The sequence below is a fragment of the Lithobates pipiens genome, unplaced genomic scaffold (assembly GCF_037356315.1).
Source record: "Lithobates pipiens isolate NorthernLeopardFrog02 unplaced genomic scaffold, aLitPip1_a1.2 Scaffold_8, whole genome shotgun sequence".
In the NCBI taxonomy this organism is placed as follows: Eukaryota; Metazoa; Chordata; class Amphibia; order Anura; family Ranidae; genus Lithobates; species Lithobates pipiens.
Window position 1 is genome coordinate 559855342 of NW_027507903.1, and position 21090 is coordinate 559876431.

Genomic DNA, 21090 nt, shown 5'->3' on the forward strand with positions numbered 1-21090 from the left:
GTCCCGCCTCACGCTGTCGGCATTATGAGGATTATAGAGTGATGGCAGTGAGTAGAAAGGGCTCCTAAATGGTGATACCGTGGCGGTTCGAATGGGACAGTGATGCAGTCCGCATTTGGACCACAGTCCGCCATTTAATTCTGCTTGCTTTATATTTCTAGTATGCACATCATACAGTAATTAAAGAAGACGACTCAAAGAGTGGTTTATGGAAGGCTTATTTTATAAGTTGGAGGGTAAGAGTACAGTGCCTTGAAAAAGTATTCACACCCCTTGAAATTTTCCACATTTTGTCATGTTACAACCAAAAACATAAATGTATTTTTGGGGGATTTTACGTCATAGACCAACACAGTGGCACATAGCTGTGAAGTGGAAAAAAATGATAAATGCTTTTCAAATTTTTTTTACAAATAAATATCTGAAAAGTGTGGCATGCATTTGTATGCAAACAAGATATTTGGGGGGTACAGCCTAAAAAATGCATAAAGATGGTGCTGCCATAAGACCATACAACAGAACAAAAATATTACAGCGCACACATGCAAAACTGACATTTACCTCCAGCAAGGCTTTTTTAAAACACCTAGACATTTTCAAAAAACATTATCAAAAAAAATGGGGATTTGGTCACACCATATTGCTATATGGTGCTTAAGCCCACTTACTGCGACAAAGTACCCCATTATTAGTGGGTCCTACACTATCCATAGATCAGGAGATCCTGCTTCTCTGAACCATAGGAGCTATACTCCTCTATATGGGAGAACATGAGGTTTCCACCCATGAAACAGGTGGTCACTAATGAGAGGAACTTACTGAGGGAGTGGGGTGCTCCACACCCAAAAGGATGTGGTCAGAATCCATAAAATAGACAAACTAGATATTCGGGGGGCACACCCTAAAAAATGCATGGTATCTTATGGCAGCACCATCTTTATGCATTTTTTAGGGTGTTTCTTCTAATATAGAGTATGTGTCTCAGACTTATGTATATGTACAGAATCAGGTACCATCATTATGTAGATAAAGTAATTAATTCCTCCTGAAGAAGTGGTTGTCACTGCGAAACAAATAGAGAATTTTGCTTCATATCAATTACCCTGTACCCTTGGGATCACCTAAGGTTACTATTCTACCAGCACCATTGATGTGACAATATTGCAAGTTACCGCAAGCATTGTTTTTATGTTCATTCTTGTATGGATATATGTCCTAATTTTAACCATTTTGTATCAATAAAATTGTAGAAACTTTTTTTTACCATATAATTGTCTTAGTACTTGGGTACTGAGACAGTCCATTCCAGCAGGGTTTGTCCCTAGACACACACAATATAGGTTTTCTTCTAAGATTGCCCTGTATTTGGCTCATCTATCTTCCCATCAACTCTGGCCAGCTTCCCTGTCCCTGCTGAAGAAAAGCATCCCCACAACATGATGCTGCCATCACCATGTTTCACAGTAGGGATGATGTGTTCAGTGTGATGTGCAGTGTTAGCTTTCTGCCAAATATAACGTTTTGCTTTTAGGCCAAATTCAATTTTGGTCTCATCTGACCAGAGCACCTTCTTCCACATGTTGGCTGCATCCCTGCATGGCTTCTCACAAACTGCAAAAGGGATTTCTTATAGACATGTGCATTCGTTTTCGTCCGAATGCATTTTCGTCCGAATTTCAGCTATTTTCGTTTTCTTTTTGACAAACGATAACGAAAGCACAGAATCCGAAAAACGAAAGATCCGACATAAATAAATGCTTTATTTTCGTTTTCATTGTTACAACAGTTCAATATAGAATAGGAGATTCGACGTGACTCTGACAATGACAATCTGTCTATAGCACCTGTGGTCGAATGTGCCTAACCTTACCTCTATTAGTCCAAGATTATATAGAGAAAATATTCGACAGAGAAAAAAGATTTGACAGGGAGAAAAGATTCTGCAAGTTACTGTCCTAAAAAGTGTTTGGGAACCTGAGTCCTGCCCCAGGGGACATGTATCAATGCAAAAAAAAGTTTTAAAAACGGCCGTTTTTTTAGGAGCAGTGATTTTAATAATGATTAAAGTGAAACAATAAAAGTGTAATATTCCTTTAAATTTCGTACGGGGGATGGGGGGGGGGGGTGTCTATAGTATGCCTGTGAAGGGGCGCATGTTTCTGCTGCTTAGAACTGTCCCTGCACAAAGTGTCATTTATGCAGGAAAAAAAGTCCTTTAAAATCACTTGCAGCTATTATGAATTGTCAGCTCCGTAATACAGAGAACACTCATTGAAAGTCATTGATAAAAAATAAATAAATAAAAAAGCGTGGGGGTCCCCCAAATTCAATTACCAGGCCCTTCAGGTCTGGTATGGATATTAAGGGGAACCCTGTGTCAAATTAAAAAAAATTGATGTGGGGTTCCTCCTAAATATCCATACCAGACCCTTCAGGTCTGGTATGGATATTAAGGGGAACCCCGCGTCAAATTAAAAAAAATTTGACGTGGGGGTCCCCCTAAAAATCCATACCAGACCCTTTATCCGAGCAGGCAACCTGGCAGGCCACAGGAAAAGAGGGGGGATGAGAGAGCGGCCCCCCTCCCTCCTGAACCATACCAGGCCACATGCCCTCAACATTGGAAGGATGCTTTGGGGGTCTATGACCCCTCACAGCACCTTGTCCCCATGTTGATGTGGAGAAGGGCCTCATCCCCACAACCCTGGCCGGTGGTTGTGGGGGTCTGTGGGCGGGGGGCTTATCAGAATCTGGAAGCCCCCTTTAACAAGGGGACCCCCAGATCCCACCCCCCCTGTTTGAAATGGTAAGGGGGTACAAAAGTACACCTACCATTTCACAAAAAAAAGTGTATAAAATAGTTAAATAAGACAAACACACTTTTGAAAAATTCCTTTATTAAAAATAAAAAAAATAAAAAAAAGATTCCAGCGGCGGTAATCCACTCTTGCTATCCACCGATGGACGATCATCTCTCCGGGGTCCAGCGATGGCTCATCTGAATCAGCGCAGCAAATCCATCCATCTTCTGTCCCTACGGAGGAGACACTGCAAGGATTCTGGCGGCCTGACGTTTCTTATATACGGAGGGCAGGGCCACCCGTCACCTGACCCCGCCCCCTCTGATGCAAGAGGAAACCCGGGGTTCCCCCGTGACGTATGGGTGACCCCGCACCCCTCTGATGTAACACAGGCAGGTTTCTGTTACATCAGAGGGGGGTGGGGTCAGGTGATGGGTGGCCCCGCCCTCCGTATATAAGAAACGTCAGGCCGCCGGAATCCCTGCAGTGTCTCCTCCGTGGAGACAGAAGATGGATGGATTCGCTGCGATGATTCAGATGAGCCATCGCTGGACCCCAGAGAGATGATCGTCCATCGCTGGATAGCAAGAGTGGATTACCACCGCTGGAATCTTTTTTTAAATTTTTTTTTATTTTTAATAAAGGAATTTTTCAAAAGTGTGTTTGTCTTATTTAACTATTTTTTACACTTTCTTTGTGAAATGGTAGGGGTACTTTTGTACCCCCTTACCATTTCAAACGGGGGGGCGGGATCTGGGGGTCCCCTTGTTAAAGGGGGCTTCCAGATTCTGATAAGCCCCCGCCCGCAGACCCCCACAACCACCGGCCAGGGTTGTGGGGATGAGGCCCTTGTCCTCATCAACATGGGGACAAGGTGCTTTGAGGGGTCACAGACCCCCAAAGCATCCTCCCAATGTTGAGGGCATGTGGCCTGGTACGGTTGAGGAGGGAGGGGGGCTGCTCTCTCGTCCCCCCCTCTTTTCCTGCGGCCTGCCAGGTTGCGTGCTCGGATAAAGGGTCTGGTATGGATTTTTAGGGGGACCCCCACGTCAATTTTTTTTAATCTGATGCGGGGTTCCCCTTAATATCCATACCAGACCTGAAGGGCCTGGTAATTGAATTTGGGGGACCCCCAAACTTTTTTTTTTTATCAATGACTTTCAATGAGTGTTCTCTGTATTATGGAGCCGACAATTCATAATAGCTGCGAGTGATTTTAAAGGACTTTTTTTCCTGCATAAATGACACCTTGTGCAGGGACAGTTCTAAGCAGCAGAAACATGCGCCCCTTCACAGGTATACTATAGACACCCCCCCCCCCCCCCCGTACGAAATTTAAAGGAATATTACACTTTTATTTTTTCACTTTAATCATTATTAAAATCACTGCTCCCGAAAAAACGGCCGTTTTTAAAACTTTTTTTTGCATTGATACATGTCCCCTGGGGCAGGACCCGGGTCCCCAAACACTTTTTAGGACAGTAACTTGCAAATGAGTCTTTAAAATTAGCACTTTAGATTTTGAACGTTGGAGTCCTATAGACTTTAATAGGGTTCTAAAGTTCACACGAAGTATGCTATATACTAGCTCCGTCGAATCTTCTTTATACATTCGATAGACACCATAAGCCTTCAAAGACAGATTCAACCGTAATTCATGTGGATTTTCGGACGAATGCAATTTTTGAACGAAAAACTAAATAAATAAAAACGAATTTCGGGAGTAACTAAATAAATTAATTTTTCGGACGAAAACGAAATTCCGAAACGAAATATTTTAATCTGCACTTGTCTAATTTTTTATGGCTTTCCTTCAACAATGGCTTTCTTCTTGCCACTTTTCCATAAAGGCCTGATTTGTGGAATGCATGACTAATAGTTGTCCTGTGGACAGATTCTCCCACCTGAGCTGTGGATCTCTGCAGCTTTTCCAGAGTGACCATGGGCCTCTTGGGTGCTTCTCTGATTAATTCTCACCTTGCCCGGCCTGTCAGTTTAGGAGGACAGCCATGTCTTTGTAGGTTTGCATTGTGCCATACTCTTTCCATTATCAGATAATGGATTGAACAGTGCTCTGTGAGCTGTTCAATGCTTGGGATATTTTTTTTATAACCTAACATTGCTCTAAACTTCTCCAAAACTTTATCCCTGACCTGTCTGGTTTGTTTCTTGGCCTTCATTAACAAAAAAATAAAAAATTGAAAACCATTTATTATGCTCCTTCTACTTCCCAATTATGTGCCACGTTGTGTTGGTCTAACACACTATTCCAATAAAATACATTTACATTTTTGGTTGTAACATGACAAAATGTGGAAAATTTCAAAGGGCATGAATACCTTTTCAAGGCACTGTGTACATGAGTGAAATATGAGGATGTGTTAGCACACCATTTTAATGTGAGCACATTATATGATTGCACATGTAGAGTGGAGCATACTACACTATGGTCTCCCCTTTTTTTTCTATTGAGACTGGTTATCCTATTGGGTGGATTTTTATCAAAGACTCAAGAAATAAGAGACTTTTTTTTTAACAGATGCACTTTATTTAACAAAAGTGTCTTGAGCATTTCTCTGAAAGGATACTTTATGGACTAATGTATGAGGGACATTCATTTTTAAGCACTGAGAAAGTGCTGAGTACAAACAGTGCACTGTCTCTTTAAATACAAAAATACGCACAATATTTTCCTAATTCATCACCAAAATTCATATGCATTACTGTGCTCAAATGATGCAATAAATAATCGTGTAAAATAATGCCTAAAGTGAAATGTGCAATTCATAAACAAATAAAGCTGAAAAGTCCAAAGTTCATCAGCTTAAAAAAAAGTTTATGCTATAGGAGGTAAATTGAGTGTTTGTTGAGAGACAGAAGTTGGGCAAAAAGTGAAGTGTGTGGAAGTCATACAAACAGCATGCTTTTCTGGTCTGAGAAAAGCAAAAAAAGAAAAGAGGAATGGACGTTTGAAAGAGGGTGTATGAGGTTCCCTAGGTTTAGCAGTGAGGCCAATAGTTCAAAATCTCTCCATGTCTACAGAGGATGGGGTTGAGTCTCAGGCCCCATGGATCTAGGCTTAGACCATTACTCACAGTCACTGCGAGCTTCTGGGTTGCATACTTAGCTAGTGCTTCAAAGCTAAATCCTTTAGCAATCTATGGTCTAGAGCAGCCTTTCTCAACCTTTTTACCCCAGGAGAACCCTTAAAATAATTTTCAGGTGTCGGGGAACCCCTGAAAAAACCCATTCATTGGGGGTCAGTGAGAAGAATGGCCTTTTTTACAGTGGTGGTAAGAATGGCCCTCTTACAGAGAGCTATAAAGATCATTGGTGTCATACCACTGGCAAGTGGCATTGGCTCAGAAGTATGTAGGCAGTAGGCACCATCAAACAGAAGGTAAATCAGCCACAGCTCAAGGAACCCCTAGCCATCTCTGGAGGAACCCTAGTTGAGAATGGCTGGTCTGGAGACTCAGAAGATGGATGAGTGTAGGATGTTTTCAATTCTTTTCATCTATAGCGCTACAGGCTCCTACTCTCCAGGAATAAGATTTAGAAGTGGTGCAAAGCCTGACTGAGCCCTAGAGCACTGCAGAGGTAATATGATCAAGATCTTCCTTCTTACCTATCATAAAGCAAGAACGTAAGCTGCCTTTGCTGAGCTCCTTCTAAGAATGCTAGCCTCCTGGCTGTCTGGCAGATCCTGTGTTTTTAATACTTTTGTGAGCTAATGGCTCAAAACAAAAACGCAATGCAGATGTTCGAATTTGCTGCATAATTGTTCAAAGGTAGTGATTCAGAATGTACAGAAGCCAAAGAATAGGTTGACATGCAGGAAATTAACATTTTAAGAAAGCGGTCCAGCAATACCGGTCTACACTCAAGACACATATACTTTAAGGCCTGGTTCACACCTATGCATTTTTTAGTACGTTTTCAGTTTTTCAGAGACACACTACAGTCCATTTAACATGGTTTCCTATGGATGTAGTTCACATCTGTGAATTTCATAGAAAGGGCCAGAGACTTTTTTTCTGGTTTTTGGTTCCATAGACTTCGGTGGACCACAAATGTGTATTGAAAAACGCAAAATGCGTCTGCAATGTGCAAACTGCAACCTGAATAGGTGTGAATCAGGCCTAAAAGTAAAGCTATTAGCTGAAGGCTTTTAAGGATATGTAAACCTTTTATAGGGATTGGCAGTGAAGAGTGTTATCAGCGAACAATTATTGTTGTTTGCTATAGAACAGAATTTATTTTCTTATAGCAAAGTAAATATGTATCATCTTTATTTCTTTGCAGTAAAAGAATGCACTTCACAGTTTGAAAGCAAACTAGAACAGCATAAAAATGAAACAAGTAAGTCTGTATCTGTGTATATGTGTATAAAGAAGGATTGCATAATGAGTTTCCTAGCCACTTTAAGACTAGGCTTATTTTTCAAACTTGTTTACAAGTTAAAATCTGTGCTTTTTGCTAGAAAATTACTTAGAACCCCCAAACATTATATATATATTTTTTCTAAAACCTAGAGAATAAAATGGCAGTCGTTGCAATACTTTCTGTCACAACGTATTTGCGCAGCGGTCTTACAAGCGCACTTTTTTGGGAAAAAATACACTTTTTTGAATTAAAAAATAAGACAACAGTAAAGTTAGCCCAATTTTTTTTTTTTATATTGTGAAAGATGGTGTTACCCTGAGTAACTTGATCTGACAAATCAATATGTCACGCTTCATGACATGCCCGCTCGTGGAATGGTGACAAACTTTTATCCTTAAAAATCTCCATATGCAACATTTACATTTTTTTTACAGGTTGCATATTTTGAGTAACAGAGGAAGTCTAGGGCTAAAATTATTACTCTTGCTCTAAAAATTACGGTGATACCTCACATGTGTGGTTTAAAACGTTTTCATATGCGGGTGCTACTCACATATGCGTTCCCTTCCACACGTGAATTTGGCAGGACGGGGCGTGTTAAAGAAGTTATTTATTATTTTTCTTATTTATTTTACTTATTTTACTATTTTTTCACTGTTCTTTTAAAAAAAATTCACTTTTATTCCTATTACAAGGAATGTAAGCATCCCTTGTAATAGAAAGAAAACAGGACAGGACCTCTTAAATATAAGATCTGCGGTCAAAAAGACCTCAGATCTCATATTTACACTAAAATAAAATAAAATAAAATAAAATTGTTTGAAAAAATAAATAACAAAAATGTCCTTTTAAAAGCTATGGGCAGAAGTGACGTTTTGACCTTGCTTCCGCCCTGCAATGGTATGGAGCCCTCAATCAGCTCCATGCCAAACAGGGAAGAGGATGCGATTGCCTCCGCCGCTGCCGGCGGCTCCGATAAGCAATGGAAGGCACCGGAGAGCAGCACCTCTCTTGCCACCAATAAAAGTGACCTTGCAGTGAATCCGCCTCTGTGACCACTGTTATCTGAAAGTGGACTGCCCGCTGAAGAAGGGCATACCGGGGTTATGGCAGCTAGTCGCTGTCATAACCCTGGTATTCCACTTCAAACTGCCGCCATATAATGACGGCGAGCAGTCCGTAAGTGGCTAGATTATAGTCTTTTTCTATGTATTATATTTTGGACTCAGGCATACATTTTCATTCTTTTCCTTTTTTTTTCTTTCTTACATACTCATACTTTCATATTGAACTCTCAGTTCCCTTTCACATGTTTTCCAAACTCTGCTTAGTTTCTCTTAGAAAAAGTCTATTGTATACAGAGACAAAAGCTCAATCTGTAATTTACACACAGAACTGAATGTGATAGAGCAGTTACTCTTCCCGCTTCCCTTCATCATTTTCTGTTTGCAGTTTCCTTTCAGAAAAAGATGCTCAGGGAAACCATGGATTCTGGATATAAGCAGTAAATCCAGGAAAATAACGAATTGCAGCACTCATTAGATTTATTTTTTTCATTGCATATACAATTGGCAACAGCTCTCTGTCAGGACATTAACACGTCTATTAGTGGCCTGATAAAGGTCTATGTGGCCCAAAACCTCCTTAGGCACCTTGATCCATCTTTGTGTACATTAAATTAAATGGTATACACCACACTGGAATTGTGGTTTATTGTGAGTTGTGGTGACTGCTACATTTTTATATTCTTACGTTAATGTTATTTGTTTGGCAGAACCTTCCTGTGAAAGTGGATGGCTAGAATTTGATGGTCATTGTTACTTCTTCTCTGATTTTCAACTGAATTGGATGAGTGCTCAGATGATGTGCCTTAACAGAGAAAGTCATCTGGTTATAATTACAAGCCAAGAGGAGCAGGTAAATGGTTCATAACATTATCGTTGTTTTAAATCAGATTTTAGACTTGAGTGCATCAACTACAAAAGTGAACCTGTGCTGGCTGGGGAGGTCTTGGAATCTTTGGTCTGGGCTGCCAAATACAATCGACTAGACCCTTCAAGTCAGGGACAGATTTCTATATGTTATATAAAGTGTATTGCAGTGAATGGTGGGCATGGCAAAGGTGGATTTTCCATGGTTGCAATACACCTTTTTTTTTACATATTGAAACATTGGCTTGATTAAGTGACGCTCAGCACACCTAAGGATGTTTCTGGTCTGGTCTAAAAGGGAAGTAGGCAGCTAATTATAATGTCACTGACTGAGGTTTCCAATCTAACTCTTTCCTCCTAATCCAGTCCTCCCCTGTGTACTGAGCAAGATACATATCCTGCCTTTGCTGACCTTCTCTTGCAAAATGCTAGGCAGTCATACTGATCCATTAATGAATTTTGGGGGATCCTCACTGCACTTACCAAAAAAAGAAAACTCGCAGAAAAATGTGAATTGACCTTTTTTCATTTGTAAATGTCACTTTTGCTATACTGCTTTGTTTATGACGGTAGGGTTGCGCCAATCCCAGGTAGGTTTATGTCCCCCGCCACCCAAGCAATTTTTTTGTTTAATTAATGCATTTTTAATGTTGCACTTTGCGCATTATTAAATTCACTGCTCACTTTAAAAATGTATTTTCTTTATGCATTGATATATATCTGCTGGTGCAGTGCCAAGCTTCTGGGACCTTTTTTACTATCACCTTGGCTATTAGCCTTAAAAAATGATTTGGCAAATTCAGCAACTTTGAATTCACTTGGTTTTGGATTCAGCATCCAAACTTTTCACATGTTTGACCGAACATCCCAGAACTGATCCTAAACATGTTTAGCTCATCCCTAATGCAGAAATCCTACAATGAAGAGAAAACCAGCACAGTGAGAAGTATATTTATTTCAGGTACTTATATAGCATTGTCAATTTACGCATCGCTTTACATACGTTGATGTCAGTAGACATGTGCAGTTCCAAATTTGTTTTTTAGCGAATCTTGACAAATTCGTAAATTCTGAATTTCCAAATTTTTCAATTTCTGAAGTTTCCGAATTTCAAATTTTGTGAAATTATGAATTTCCAAACTTCGGATTTTCAAATTTTCGAATTTCCAGTTTACATATTTCCGAATTTTTCGAATTTCTGAATTTTTCGAATTTCTGAATTTTTTGAATTTCCAGATTTCCGAATTTTTGAATTTTTGGATTTTCAGATTTAGAATTTTCGAATTTCCGATTTCCGATTTTCGGATTTCCGAAAATTCGGAAATTTGAAAATCAGAAAAAAAGAAAGAAAATCTGTTTAATTCTAAATAATAACTATTAAATTATAGGTATTAGAATCCCCTTTCAAATTTGTCTGTTAGTGAACGTAACGAGTACAAATGTACCCGAAGTTCTGTATTATCTGAAATAACGAATGCTGTATCTAAACAAATGGAACGTAGCAATCTAATAATAATAATAATAAAACCTTTTTATTATTATGAATTATTTATTATTAATAATTTATTATTAATTTGTTCCGTTCCATTTGTTTAGATGCGCCATTCGTTATTTCAGATAATTCGGAACGTCGGATACATTCATACTCGTTTATTTAATAGTTAGTTATTAATTAAACTAATTTTCTTTCTTTTTTTCAGATTTTCTAATTTTTGGACTTTCAAATCTTTGAATTCCCGAATTCCAAAAATCCGAAATTTCGGAAATTCGGAGTTCCGAAAATCCTAAAATTCGGAATTTTGAAAATCCCAAAATACGGAAATTCAGAAATTCAAAAATTCAGCAATCCAAAAATTGGAAATTCGGAAATTCAAAAATGCTGAATTTCGGAAATTCGGAAATCCAAAAATTGGAAATTCGGAAATCCAAAAATTTGGAAATTCCGAAATCCGAAAAATCGAAATGTGAAAATTCCCCAAATTTCCAAATTTCCAAAAAAAAACAAAAAAACTAATGAAACGAAAACAAATAAATTTTTTGTCAGTTCACATATCTAGATATCAGTCCCTGTCCTCAAGGAGCTTACAATGTAAGATCCCTAACTCACATTCGTACACATACTAGGGCCAATTTAGACAGGATCCAATTAACGTACCTGGAGGAAACTCACACAAGTACAGGGAGAACATGCAAACTCCAGGCAGGTAGTGTCAGGGTGTCACGTACCTTGTGGTATCGAGCCCAAATTGCGGAGAGAGGCCTCCCTTACGACTCCCACTACCGGTTTCCTGGTAATGTAACAGGGAACACAGGAGTAAGGAGGGGTACAGGTGCCTGGCAGGATCAACAGATGGGAAGGGATGAATTGGTGGGGTTCAGCTTTGCAGACTGGAGCAGCTAGGCGGACAGAATCAACACCGCAGACTGGATCACAACAGCAGGGGGAATAGTTCAGTGAAGCAGGTAATCACAGCAGATGGATCAGTTCAGTAAACTGGACAAGCTTTAGCAGGTAACTACAGCAGATGGATCAGTTCAGTAAAATGGATAAGCTTTAGCAGGTAACTACAGCAGATGAATCAGTTCAGTAACTGGTTAAGCTTTAACAGGTAGCTACAGCAGATGGATCAGTTCAGTAAAGCAGGTAACCACAGCAGATGGATCAGTTCAGTAACTGGTTAGGTTTTAACAGGTAGCTACAGCAGATGGATCAGTTCAGTAAAGCAGGTAACTTACAGCAGATGAAAACAGTTCAGTAAAGCAGGATCACCTTAGCAGATGGATTGTCAAAACAGGCCGGGTCAGGTATCAGACTGGAAGCGAGACACAAGGGAACAGGCAGGAGAATCGTCACAACAAGCCGGGGTCGGGTGCAGGCAGATAGCAGGTGGGTCACAGGCAGGCCGGGTCAAATCAGAGATGAATACTACGGATCTGGTTCACAGGTATACAACGCTGTAGAGCAGACAGCGGAGACCATCAGTAATGGACAGGTTTAAATAGCTTGTTTGGCGCCAACACGGGCGCGCGCACGCGGCCACGCACATGCCTGCGCCCGAGGCCGTAAACCAGAAGACCTGGAGTTCAGATTCTTCATAAAACTTTCATGACACAGGGTGTGGATTTGAACTAGTGACCCTTTTGCTGCTAGGAGAAAGTGCTAACCCTTACACCGCTATGTTGCTCCAAGCTACTTGTAGCACTACCCCTTTAGGAGTTGCGGAAGTCAGGGTTCCCCACTGCTGCATACTTACACAGAATTTTCTTCTTTCATCCTGACACGGAAAAAAGTCTTTGGCTTGTTTTTTTTGTAGTTTTATTAGGGGATAATAACTTGGATGGGATAAGGGTTTGTGGGAGGCCCAGTGTGACAACAGCAATTCAGGCACACTTTCTCCCTATTTACATACTACTTTTTGTCCTTCCATCTGCACAAACTTCATTCCTTGTTGTACAGCTTCTTCTAGCTCACTCCTGAGGGAACTACCAGTCTGTCGTCAATTGACCAACAGCCCAATGCAGGCAGAAACTCTCAGTCCCTTTGCAAAGTAACACATAAAGGGTGAGCAGCGTATCACAGTACTTCCTGCTTCCCTGTGGCCATTGATCCCAGTTCCACTGCTTGCAGAAATTGCTAGCCCACCTGGCTGCTTTCCTCTTTCCAGTCCTCCTGACTGACACACACATAGAGATTCCCCAGGGCAAGGTTGGGTGATGACTTGGCACACCACTGTCTGCACAGCACTACTACAGCTGGCAGCCTCCTCTCTTGTCTGTCCCTTCACTGTGCTAATCTACTCACTGTCTCTCTCTGCTCTCTCTGGTTTAAATCCCTCCAACTGCCTCCTGTGGTGGGATCCTTCCAGACCAACCTCCCAAGCTCCAGACCGAGGTAAACCCTCCCCCAGTAAGGGGTCATCTCAAGGGCCACCGACAGCCTCCCAGGCTCATTTTGCTTTTATGTAGACTTTACACAGCGTCGGGTGCAGGCAGATAGCAGGTGGGTCACAGGCAGGCTGGGTCAAATCAGAGATGAATACTACGGTTCAGGTTCACAGGTATACAACACTGTAGAGCAGACAGCGGAGACCATCAGTAATGGACAGGTTTAAATAGCCTGTTTGGCGCCAACACGGGCGCGCGCACGCGGCCGCGCACATGCACGCGCACGAACGCGTGCGCACGATCGCACGCACCCGCGGTGACGCACGCAGCCGTAAACCAGAAGACCTGGGGTTCAAATTCTTCATAAAACTTTCATGACATTGCCCCCTCCCAAGGGGCAGCCTCCGGATGCCCCTTCAGGCAAATTTTTCCGGATGGGCCCTTTTAAAGGATTAAATCAGACTCTTTGCATGAATGTTGTCCTCGGGCTCCCAGGAGTTCTCTTCGGGACCATACCCTTTCCATTTAATTAAGAACTGGTTCTGGTTTCCTCTTCTTCTGAAATTTAGGATGGATTCTACTTCAAATTCTTCTTCACCATCTACCAAGATCGGATCAGGAGGAGTGGTATTCCGGTTAGGAAATGGATTGGGAGTGAAAGGTTTCAATAAGGACACATGGAATACCGGATGGACCTTTAGTGAGTCTGGAAGTTCTAGTTCGAAGGCAACTTCATTAATCTTCCTTTTAACTGCAAAGGGTCCTAAAAATTTCCTTGAAGGGCACGCCATCTTCAAGTTCACCAGGGATAACCACACCAAATCACGGGGTACCAGTACTAACTCCCCTCATCTCTTTTTGTCAAAGGTTGTCTTGTTGTGCTCTTGAGTTCTAGTCATTGTTTCTTGCAGAAGTTTGTTGTTGGTTGAGAAAAAATTCATCTTTTCCTGAACTGCTGGCACTGTGCATTCTGGAAGGGAGTTGGGTAGAAATGAAGGGTGGAAGCCGTAATTGGCGAAAAAGGGCATCTGTTTGGTGGCGGAATGGAGAGAATTGTTGTAAGCGAACTCAGCTACTGGAAGCAGGGAGATCTAATCATTTTGTGCAAAAGAGGAAAAACAGCGTAAATATTGTTCAAGGGTTTGGTTTGTCCTCTCAGTCGGCCCATTGGACTGAGGGTGATAGGCGGATGAGAAAGACAGTTCAATATTCAAAGCCTTGCAGAGGGACCTCCAGAATCGAGAGGTGAACTGTACCCCTCGATCTGAAACTATATTGGCTGGCACCCCATGGAGCCTAATGATTTCCTTGATGAATACTTGTGCAGTTTCAGAGGCTGAGGGGGTACCCTTCATAGGAATAAAATGTGCCATCTTCGACAGACGATCAACTACCACAAAGATAGTGGTATGATCGTCTGCCGGAGGCAACTCAACAATGAAATCTAGGGACAGAATTTTCCATGGCCTGTCCGGAACAGACAGAGGTTTAAGTAGGCCCCAGGCCTTGGTCCTACAGCTTTTACTTATGCACGTGGTGCAGGTGTTTACAAATTTTTTGCAATCCTCCCGTAACTGAGGGCACCAAAAAGTACGTTGTACCAAGTCAGTGGTTCTAGTGATACCAAAATGTCCGGCGAGTGCGTGGTCGTGACACAGCTCTAAGACGGATACCCGCAGAGCTTTGGGAATGTAGATCTTGTCTTTATACCATTGTAACCCATCTCTGGCTTGTAGTTCTGGTTCTGGAAAAGGATTTTGTCCCATGGAGGCTTGTCTAAGTCGGGAAAGAAGATTTTCCTGAAGCAGAAGGAAATTCCCAGGAGCGAGAATGGTGTCTGGAGGAGAAATTTCTTGTGACTTGTGGAACATCTGTGACAAGGCATCTGGCTTTACGTTCTTAGACCCTGGGCGATAAGCTACATGGAAAGTGAACCGGGAGAAGAAGAGTGCCCACCTGGCTTGTCTCGGCTTTAGTCTTTTTGCAGATCTTAAGTACTCCAGGTTCTTGTGGTCGGTGAATATTAAAATTGGATGAGAAGCTCCTTCCAACATTCTTCTAATGCAGATTTAATTGCTAACAGTTCCCGGTCCCCGACATCGTAATTTTTCTCGGCCGCTGATAGTTTGGGCGAAAAGAAAGCCACAGGATGGAGCAGGGCCCTGGTTCCTTGTCTTTGGCATAATATAGCCCCTACGGCGATTTCAGATGCATCCACTTCTAAAACAAATGGCAGGGAGGAATTTGGATGTCTTAAAATAGGAGTGGAGGTGAAAAGTCCCTTGAGAGTCTCGAACGCTTCTTGAGCTTCAGGGGTCCAGCGAAAACGGGTCCCTTGTTTTGTTAGTTGCGTGATGGGTGCAACGATAGCCGAGAAACCCTTGATGAATTTGCGATAAAAGTTGGCGAACCTGATAAAACGTTGGATTCCTTTCCTGTCTACAGGAGTTGGCCAGTCCAAAATCGCAGCGATCTTCTGGGGGTCAATTTTTATACCTTTACTAGAAATAATCAAGCCCAAGAATGGTATACTTTCCTGTTCGAATAGACACTTATCTGCTTTTGCATATAGACCGTGTTGTCGGAGCCGGCCCAACACGCTCTTGACGTGCTTGCGATGGGATTCAAGGGATGAAGAAAAAATGTAAATATCATCTAAGTAAACAACAGCAAATAAGTCCAGAAAGTCCCGGAGCACATCGTTGATGAAATATTGGAAAGTGGCCGGGGCATTACACAAACCGAAGGGCATCACTAAGTACTCGAAGTGTCCAAATCGGGTACGAAAAGCAGTCTTCCACTCATCTCTGGCCTTGATACGGATCAGATTGTAAGCCCCGCGGAGATTGAGTTTAATGAAAATGATAGCAGTTCCCAGTCTTTGGAATAACTCTGGAAATAAAGGAAGAGGGTACCGATTCTTGATTGTAATGTTATTCAATTCACGGTAGTCTACACAGGGTCGGAGAGTGTGGTCCTTCTTCTCAACAAAAAAAAATACCCGCACCTGCTGGGGACGTGGACGGGCGAATGAACCCCTTCTTCAAATTTTCATCGAGATATTCTTTAAGTTTCTCCTGCTCTACCTCTGTTAAGGGAAAAATCCTTCCGAACTGAATTTTGGCTCCAGGGTATAGCTCAATGGGGCAGTCATAAGCTCAGTGGGGCGGGAGCACCTCTGCCTTTTGTTTACTGAACACGTCGAGGAATTCATGGTACACTTCAGGAATGGCCTGACGTAATTCAATCTCTGAATCGATACATAATAAGGTGGCTGGTCTCAGGGAATCAGAGGAACCACAGAACTTCTGACAGTAAGATGAAGAGAAAGTAATTTTCCCCGTGACCCAATTTATGGTTGGATTGTGGGCCTGTAGCCAAGGCATCCCAAGTATTACAGGAAAGAGTGGACAGGAAATGATGTCCATACGAAGGAATTCTCGATGCGAACCAGAGATAACAGCAGGTAGAGGGACAGTTTCTTGAATTACCGGACCAGATTTGATAGCAGACCCATCGGCCAAATGAATAGAGAGTCCACGGGTCTTAGGCAGGAGAGGAATCTGGTGTTTGGCAGCAAAAGATGAATCCATAAAACAGCTGCATGCCCCGGAATCAATAATGGCGGGCGTCTGTAAAGTCTTTCCTGGGAGCTGAAAGGAGACGAAAGGGCAAGGTGAGATGAGAACTTAGTTAAAGAGTCTGGGAGACCAGGAGGCATAGATGGACACTTATGGAGCTTAATAGGGCAGTTCCTGATGTAATGTCCAGATTCCCCGCAATAGAGACACAGATTATTATTCCGCCATCATTGACGTTCTTCAGGGTAAGAGATGTTCACAAAACCCCAAGTTGCATAGGCTCAGACCTTTCAGAAGTGGCCCCTGGTTGGGCGGCAGGTGCTGGGTGTAAATGGCTTGGGACTTTTGGAAGCATCCAGGTTGGACGAGAGAAACCCGTGGCCCTCTCGGCCCTCCTTTCTCTCAGGTGACGATCGATCTGTATAGCCAAGTCGATTAATGCGTTTAAAGTCTGTGGAACACCGACTCTAGCGAGTTTGTCTTTCAAGGAATCAGAGAGTCCCATGCGGAACTGATGACAAAGGGCAGCATCATTCCAGTTCGTATCCGCACCCCATCACCTGAACTCAGCCACATAGTCCTCTACTGCCCTTCGTCCCTGCTGGAGGGTTCGCAAAGCGGTTTCTGCAGTAGCTGAAAGTTGTGGATCTTCAAATAATTGAGCCATTGCATTGAAGAAGGTAGTAAGATTGGCCAAAGCTGCATCCTTCTGTTCTAAAAGGCTGTGGGCCCAGGTCTGGGGGTCTCCAGAGAGTAAGGATACCACAAAACCCACCTTGGTGGCCTCCAAAGAAAAGGTCAGTGGTTGGAGGGCAAAATATAATTCGCAGGAGTTACGGAAGGCCCTGAAGCCGCTGCGATTCCCAGAAAATCGCGGTGTAGGGACCTTAGGTTCTGGTGGTAGCATCACAACTGTAGGTGCTGGTCCTGCTTCGGCTGAAGGAGCTGATGGTTGAGGGGCTCCCAAGGATCCAGAAGGGTTGGATAGGGCGATCACCCGTTCTTCCAGCCGGGTGTAGCCTTGCTGGAGGTTCTTAACTGTCTCAGAAAGTCCTGCCAGGTGTTGACACAGTTCTTCCATGGCGGAGGCTCCCCGCTCGGGCTCAGACATGGCTGTCTGCTACTGTCACGTACCTTGTAGTATTGAGCCCAAATTGCGGAGAGAGGCCTCCCTTACGATTCCCACTACCGCTTTCCTGGTAATGTAACAGGGAACACAGGAGTAAGGAGGGGTACAGGTGCCTGGCAGGATCAACAGATGGGAAGGGATAAATTGGTGGGGTTCAGCTTTGCAGACTGGAGCAGCTCGGCGGACAGAATCAACACCACAGAATGGATCACAACAGCAGGGGGAATAGTTCAGTGAAGCAGGTAATCACAGCAGATGGATCAGTTCAGTAAACTGGACAAGCTTTAGCAGGTAACTACAGCAGATGGATCAGTTCAGTAAACTGGATAAGCTTTAGCAGGTAACTACAGCAGATGGATCAGCTCAGTAAAGCAGGTAACCACAGCACATGGATCAGTTCAGTAACTGGTTAAGCTTTAACAGGTAGCTACAGCAGATGGATCAGTTCAGTAAAGCAGGTAACCACGGCAGATGGATCAGTTCAGTAACTGGTTAAGCTTTAACAGGTAGCTACAGCAGATGGATCAGTTCAGTAAAGCAGGTGACCACAGCAGATGGATCAGTTCAGTAACTGGTTAAGTTTTAACAGGTAGCTACAGCAGATGGATCAGTTCAGTAAAGCAGGTAACTTACAGCAGATGAAAACAGTTCAGTAAAGCAGGATCACCTTAGCAGATGGATTGTCAAAACAGGCCGGGTCAGGTATCAGACTGGAAGCGAGGCACAAGGGAACAGGCAGGAGAATCGTCACAGCAAGCCGGGGTCGGGTGCAGGCAGATAGCAGGTGGGTCACAGGCAGGCCGGGTCAAATCAGAGATGAATACTACGGATCTGGTTCACAGGTATACAACGCTGTAGAGCAGACAGCGGAGACCATCAGTAATGGACAGGTTTAAATAGCTTGTTTGGCGCCAACACGGGCGCACGCACGTGGCCGCGCACATGCCTGCGCGCGCACGCGGCCGCGCACATGCCTGCGCCCGCGGCCGTAAACCAGAAGACCTGGGGTTCAGATTCTTCATAAAACTTTCATGACACAGGGTGTGGATTTGAACTAGTGACCCTTTTGCTGCTAGGAGAAAGTGCTAACCCTTACACCGATGTGTTGCTCCAAGCTACTTGTAGCACTACCCCTTTAGGAGTTGCGGAAGTCAGGGTTCCCCACTGCTGCACACTCACACAGAATTTTCTTCTTTCATCCTGACACGGAAAAAAAGTCTTTGGCTTGGTTTTTTTGTAGTTTTATTAGGGGATAATAACTTGGATGGGATAAGGGTTTGTGGGAGGCCCAGTGTGACAACAGCAATGCAGGCACACTTTCTCCCTATTTACATACTACTTTTTGTCCTTCCATCTGCACAAACTTCATTCCTTGTTGTACAGCTTCTTCTAGCTCACTCCTGAGGGAACTACCAGTCTGTCGTCAATTGACCAACAGCCCAATGCAGGCAGAAACTCTCAGTCCCTTTGCAAAGTAACACATAAAGGGTGAGCAGCGTATCACAGTACTTCCTGCTTCCCTGTGGCCATTGATCCCAGTTCCACTGCTTGCAGAAATTGCTAGCCCACCTGGCTGCTTTCCTCTTTCCAGTCCTCCTGACTGACACACACATAGAGATTCCCCAGGGCAAGGTTGGGTGATGACTTGGCACACCACTGTCTGCACAGCACTACTACAGCTGGCAGCCTCCTCTCTTGTCTGTCCCTTCACTGTGCTAATCTACTCACTGTCTCTCTCTGCTCTCTCTGGTTTAAATCCCTCCAACTGCCTCCTGTGGTGGGATCCTTCCAGACCAACCTCCCAAGCTCCAGACCGAGGTAAACCCTCCCCCAGTAAGGGGTCATCTCAAGGGCCACCGACGGCCTCCCAGGCTCATTTTGCTTTTATGTAGACTTTACACAGCGTCCCAATGAAATTGGGGTTGTATTTCCCATTTCCCAGATTCTGCCCTTATGTAAGAAGGGGTTGACTTGTGTACCCTAACTAAGGGCCCATCCTTTACAGGATTTGACCCATTCAGGGGCGGACTGACAACTCATGTGGCCCCCAGGCAAAAGGAGATTATGGGGCCCCCGGGCAATAGGAGATTAAGGGGCCCCCGGGCAATAGGAGATTAAGGTGCCCCCGGGCAATCAGAGATTATGGGGCCACACAGTATATACACACACACACACAGTATACAATCACATAGTATACGCAGACATGTTTCTATTGGCTGAGAAGGTACTGGAGAGGTGGGGCAGCTATAATCTCTGGATTTTTAGACCAAAAGGATGTCGGTAAGGGACATTTCAGAGACAGATGTAAAAAAACACAGATTTTTAAACTGGGGGCAACCCTAATGGGGCCCCCTAGTGTCCCAGGGCCCTCGGGCAGTGCCTGAATGACCGAATGGTCAGTCGGCCCCTGGACCCATTGTTCCTTCCTCTGGCAGAACCCTCATATGTGTATGTAGGTGTGTACAGGTATATATAGAAAAAATTACAGGACAAGTTCTACAATGCAAATTTTTCTTTTTATCTTTGAGTAAATCTTCATAATATCAAGACAATAAAGTACAATGCTACTGTACAGTTATGAGCATACCATGCTCTTCATCAGGCTTTGTGCAAAAATCCATGCAAAACTTCAGATACTTATACTAAGATCACAGGCTGTTGCTTAACCAGTTGCCGACCGCCGCACGACGATGTACGTCGACAGAATGGCACGGGCAGGCATATGGGCGTACCTGTACGTCCCTGCCTTCCCGCGGGTGGGGGGCCCGGTGCCAGCGGTGGTTGGAATCCGTTCAGGAGCGATCCGGGATGAGGGGGCGGCAATTCATTCATGGCCACCCCCTCGCGATCGCTCCTGACGAATGGAAGTGCAGCATGACATCACTTCCTCTCCTGTAATGTAAACACAGGCAGAGGAAGTGATGTAATCTCTCCTCCGTGTCGGTATTTTTCGTTCCGGCACCGAGGAGAGAGGATCGGTGAGTTGCACCAACACTACACTACACAGTAGAACATGCCAGGCACACTCTCACCCCCCCTTCACCCCCCGATCACCCCCCCAATCACCCCTGCACCCCCAGTCACAGTGACACCAATTGCATTTTTTTATTTTTTTATTGCATTGGTGTCATTTGTGACTGTAATAACTGTTAGGGCAGTTAGGGTTAGCCCCCTTTAGTTCTAGGGTACCCCCCTAACCCCCCCAATAAATGTTTAACCCCGTGATCACCCCCCGTCGCCAGTGTCACTAAGGCTAGGTTCACATTGCAGCGCTTTATAAAAACGGATGTGATTCGCACCGCACTGCAGTGCAAATCACGTCCGATCTCTGTGCGATGCGAGTTCAGCCATACAGATAGTATGGCTGAATTCGCATC

General features: G+C 43.6%; 1 protein-coding gene across 3 annotated transcripts in view; it reads left to right on the plus strand.

Moving 5' to 3' along the window:
* The window catches only part of LOC143960969 (CD209 antigen-like protein C), a 158707-nt gene that overhangs the window by 34086 nt on the left and 103531 nt on the right, over positions 1-21090 (plus strand). For all 3 annotated transcript variants that reach the window (XM_077470036.1, XM_077470035.1, XM_077470038.1), the window contains 2 exons: positions 7107-7163; positions 8962-9104. In XM_077470036.1, coding sequence (XP_077326162.1) covers positions 7107-7163; positions 8962-9104 — 200 coding nt within the window. The remainder of the gene's footprint in view (positions 1-7106; positions 7164-8961; positions 9105-21090) is intronic.